General features: G+C 62.3%; 1 protein-coding gene across 1 annotated transcript; it reads right to left on the bottom strand.

Moving 5' to 3' along the window:
• Positions 1-2,620: 2,620 nt before the first annotated feature.
• Positions 2,621-4,925, bottom strand: NRAS (NRAS proto-oncogene, GTPase; the record flags this gene model as incomplete). The annotated part of the gene is made up of 3 exons (XM_006035744.3): positions 2,621-3,186; positions 3,828-3,951; positions 4,752-4,925. Coding segments are annotated over 2 exons (294 nt in total), but the record flags the coding sequence as incomplete, so codon positions are not given.
• Between the last annotated feature and the right edge of the window lies 1 nt (position 4,926).

Genomic DNA, 4,926 nt, shown 5'->3' with positions numbered 1-4,926 from the left:
CCGCCCGCCCCCCCCGCCGCCCGGACCCCGCGTGAAGCGGGGCGGGCTGCTCGGACCGGCCCCAGCCAGCCTTGCGCCCATCGCAACCAGAGAAGGGCTCCGGGGCTGGCAGTGTCCGGGGGCCTGGACCCTCCGCTGGTCAGGTGCAGGTCTGCCCCCGCACCCCTGAGCCACGCGGCTGGGTCCGCAACGCCTCAGGGGCCCCGACCCGGCAGTGGACCGCACAAGTCACCCCCTGCCAGGCTGAGCCGTGCTGCTGGCCCCGCCGCACCAGCTGGTCGGCGAGGCTGCAGCAGGCGAGGCGACAGCCTTCCTCGCTCATGCCGGTTTATGGGAGGATCAGGTAACGGGCGGCTGAGCCGGACTGCGGGTGACCTTGAGGCCGGCGGGGCTGGCTGCAGGGTCCCGGCCGCACCGACCCTCCTTGCTCAGGAGACGCGGGAGAGCGGCAGTCTTTGCTGTGCCCACCCGGCATGGCCTGCAGACAGCACCACGCTGCGACTGGCACCGCAGCGCTGTGGGCAGCCCCGGCAACCCTGCATAGACGCCCACGGGCCACGCCGGCATCTCACATGTGCCCTGACCTGGCCCCCACCACCCTGAGCTCCCCACAGCTGCTGGCGTGGCGGGCGGCTGTGACCAAGCCTGTGCATGCCACCGCCGCTTCTGAGAAGTGCCGCTTTCTCAGCTCGCTACGCCGCTTAGCCACAGCCAAACGGGACATTTAATCTTCAGACCATTAACCTTGCAACCTTTACACATCAAATGCCAACTGCAGACAACCCCGGGTGCCTGATGCCAGGCTGAGGCCTCCCTCTCATGGGTCCAGGCACAGGCACCCTGAGCTCCTTTCCTGCCTGCCCGCTGTGGAGCATGCACAAGGGCTTCCAGGTGATCCGTACAATATGCCTAAGTCTGGAAGATGACTGAACCACCCCCACTCTTTGCCTGGGACAAGCCTGGACCCCAATCCAGGCAGGTGGGATCTGGCTTTCACTGCTTGACCGGGGGCCAAAGACACCCCCATGTGCCCAGCACATGGCCATGACTGATGCACCAAAGGGCGGTGGATTGTGCCTGCCCCACAGCTCGGGTGCGTCTCAGGAGCCACTGGCACAAGCACAAAGGAGGGTATTTAGTAAACCAATGCACTGCACTAGAGAGAGAAACTTCCCGCTACCTCCAGGTGCGAGGGCTCCACGGCTGTCACTGCCAGGGTCCTATCACCACTGCCAGGTCAGGGACTCAACCGCAGCCTCAAACCATGGGCACAGACTGGCCAAGAAGGAGCCGCTGGACAAGAGTGCCTCTGCAGGGACCCCAGCAAGGCCACAACCAGGGCGCACACATGCTGCCTCACCCTGGCCAGGCTCATGACTGGAAACTGAGGATTTGAGCTTGAAATCAAGAGCCAGCAGCACCAGGACCAAGAGCTAAAAGGGCATCATGAAGCAGGCACATGCGTTCCCTGGGGCCCGCCTGGTCGCAGTGTTAGTGGCACCTATCCTGTGGCATGCACTGCAGCCTTTGCCCAAGGACTGGGGCCAATAAGGGCAGCCGTGGCAAGTCCTGTAAGAATCCGCCTCTGCCAGTCCCCGGCACCGGCCCCCTCCCCCCGGGGAAGGCCAGGGCCCTGTAGGACTCCAGCAGATGCTCACTGTTACACACTTCTCAGCGCACTCGCCCCATCTGGCCAGATGGGGCTGGGACCTCCCTTTGGCTCTGTGCAACTTGACCCGAGCAGGTCCGACCCCCAGTCCACGTAGGCTAGTATCCTGCCTCTGACGGTGGCAGGAGCAGATGCTCTGGAGAGATGGGGGTGCACCTAGAGGGGTTCAAATGCTGAGTCCACCCCAGGGAGCAAACGGCATCTTGCTCCAAGACATGACCAGGAAAGGACCTCTTGCACCACCAGGGCCGAGGCAGGCATGAATCCCAGCAGCACGTCTGCCAGCGCTTGCTCTGCCCCTAGAGCCAGTCCCTCTGCTCCGTTGCGCAGGTTGCAGGGGGGGGCACGGTCAGATGCAATCAGAGCAGCTCGGTTTTCTGTTACATTTCATTACCAAAGCCTCCCACATGCACTCACCACGTGCTCCGACAGGCGACCAGAGGCCCCCCGCACCTCCTCCTGTGGAAAACACGCCCAGCCAGGCCCCGCAGTCGCTGCAAAAGGGCCGTACTGGGCACTTGGTAGCAAGACCAGGAGACGGCTTTAACCAGCACTCACAAGGGACGCACGCCTCTGAACTGTCATCGGCCCTTTCCCCAGTCACCCCTCGGGCCCAGGGGATGTTTCAGCTCCGGGGCATCTGCTGACGACCATTCCCAGATACTTTAAGAAGGGGAGCTGACGACTCTGGTCCTGTCTGGAGGTGCAGAGAACCTTGAGCACCGCAAAGTCGCACGGACTAGACACAACCCCTCCCACTAACTTGGAGCAGACGGGAGCAGCATGGTGCCTCCCCGGGGCCAGGGCCTTGCACCCCCCTGCCAGTACGGTTCTGTAGACCAGGAGGCAGAGTCCAGTCATGCACATGCCCATGGGTGTGCGCTCCTAAGGGGACCCGAATCCTTGGTGCTTTCCTCAGCCTGACAGAGCAGGGAAAAGCTCCACATCTCCTTAGTAAACAGGCACTTAATTAGCAAACATGTCTCCTTTTTATTAACAAAAAAGAACGAACTGGGGAAAATGGCACAACTGGTGCAAGGGGTGTGCTAGAGTCTGTGCTGCGAGGCAGACCGAAAGCAGGCACTGCTGAGGGGGAAGCAGGGAGGCAGTGGCAACGCCAGAGCCACGCTGCAGTTCCCGGCCGAGTAGCCATCAGCACCACGGCTCCGAGCCCGGCACCAAGGGAGCAAACGTCGCTTCCAGCTCCAACTCGAGAGGTAAAACAGCGTCATCGTTTTCACAGCGTTTGGTCTCGGAAGTTCACTGCTCTTGGGACCAGTTTTCTGTTTGAACCAACCTAGAACACAGGAGAAAACCCCAGCACAGCCCCGGTGGGACCTTCCCTGGCAGTCAGCCCAACACGGAGGTAGAAGTCGGTCTTTCTCTCTCCAGGGGGCATGGAGCAAGCCTTGGCCCTGGTCAGCTGGCACTGGGTCTTGGAGATGCTGCTAGGAGATGTGATGCATCAGCATCAGGGTTTATCCTCCAGCTACATCTGAACCAGGTCTTCCCAGTGGCTGGAACAAAGGCGCCTGTGGTTAGCCGTTACACGGCCTCACGGACGGGCCAGGCCGAGCGGTCCCCTCTGAGCGACAGCTGGCAAGAGCCTCACCTCAGCGGGCAGCCTTGGCTTTCTGTGAGTCCACTCCTGCTAGAGCTCCTGCCTCTGAACAAGCTAGTCTCCCAGGTGCCGCGCCGCCCTGCCCTGCCTGGGCAGTTACCAGTCTCTCATTGGACCCACCCAAGAACAGTGCCCGGCTCCCCCTTGCCCCCTGGAAGATGCAGTTATGCCGCCCCATCCAGCTGCAGGCCCCAGCTGCCCCTGTGCTGATCTCCGAGGTGGGCACCCACTGGCCTGGCCCGGCCCGGCCCCAAGCCCGATCTGACCCAAGCCTTCCCTGCAGGGACACTGGTGTGAGGTTGAGGGAGGGCAAACTGCATGAAACTCCTCTGTTTTTCCTCGCAACTGATTCAAAGACAGAGCTACTGCCAAGAAGAGTCCGACACCAAAACCCCAATTCACTGGGCTGCCACCTCAGCCCTTAGCGAGAGAAACACCCTCCAGACAAGCTGGGGGAGGGTCCGGCTGTGGAGCTGGCTCCCGGGGCCCACTCTTACAGACCAGCTCAGGCAGGAACAAGGTCCCCTTCCCACTCACCTTGTCACATCATGATGCACGACACTCCCATGCAGCCCTGATTCCCGTCCTCGCTGCTGTCGAGCTTTTTCATCCGGTACTGGCGGATCTCTCGCACCAGCGTGTAGAAGGCGTCCTCCACGCCCTGCACGCAAGCAATCCTGGTCAGGCCTCTGCCCTGCGCCCTGCCCACCAACCCGGCGCAGCAGCTTCTCGCCAGCAGGGGGTCAGGACCCCGCAACTCTCTTCCTGAGGGAACCAGCACTTCGCACCCAGTCTCCTGCTGTTATGCCCTTAACCCTGTGCTTTCCTTAAAGGAAGAGGCATCAAACAAGGAGCCAGGACTGCAGCCTTCAAAGGCAGAGGGAACGCAGGGCAGGGCTGGTGAACGGAGCTCACATCTCCAGTACGAAGCGGGTATATCTAGGGAAGCTGCACGTTCGGACCACTGCACCTTTCCTCGATTCCTCCGCAAAGCGACAGGGATGAAGCACGGAGGGGGAGGCTGCAGAGGGGGCAGAGGCCACAGCACGAGCATGCCCGGGGGCTGCGCTTGTTCTGGCCACGTGCTCACTACGCAAGTTCCCGTGGCCTCAGATGCGATCGTCTCTGGTGGGCGCGGGCTGCTCAGCAGCAACAGACCCAAACCCAGTAAGAAAACCCTTCGCGCAAGGGAGCCTGCCGGCCTGCTCTGAGCAGACGGGAGGGAGCCGAAACCCTGCGCTGTGGCGAGAGCGCAGCGATGCGCGCCGACGCTCTGACGCGGCTCAAGACAGCAACGACGCTCCGCGCACCGCACCGAGGTCTACCCGAAAGCTGACAGGAGCAAACAGGCCGGGAGCTGGCACACGTCCCTGCTCCCGTAGGCAAGCAGCACCCCTCCAAGGAGCAGGAGCACAGGTCTGCGTACAGCACCATGCGCGGGCCGGCCCGGCAGCTCGTTACCTGTCTCGTCTTGGCAGACGTCTCTATGAAGGGGATGCTGTAGCTCTTGGCCAGCTCCTGCGCTTGCCTCGTGTCCACCGTCCGCGTGGGCAGGTCGCACTTGTTCCCCACGAGCACCATGGGCACGTCGTCCGAGTCCTTCACTCTCTTGATCTGCTCCCTGGAGAAGCGGGCC

Source organism: Alligator sinensis, unplaced genomic scaffold (assembly GCF_000455745.1).
Source record: "Alligator sinensis unplaced genomic scaffold, ASM45574v1 scaffold1450_1, whole genome shotgun sequence".
Classification (NCBI taxonomy): Eukaryota; Metazoa; Chordata; order Crocodylia; family Alligatoridae; genus Alligator; species Alligator sinensis.
The sequence above is the reverse complement of the archived record's forward strand: the minus strand, read 5'-3'. Positions and strand labels throughout refer to the sequence as shown.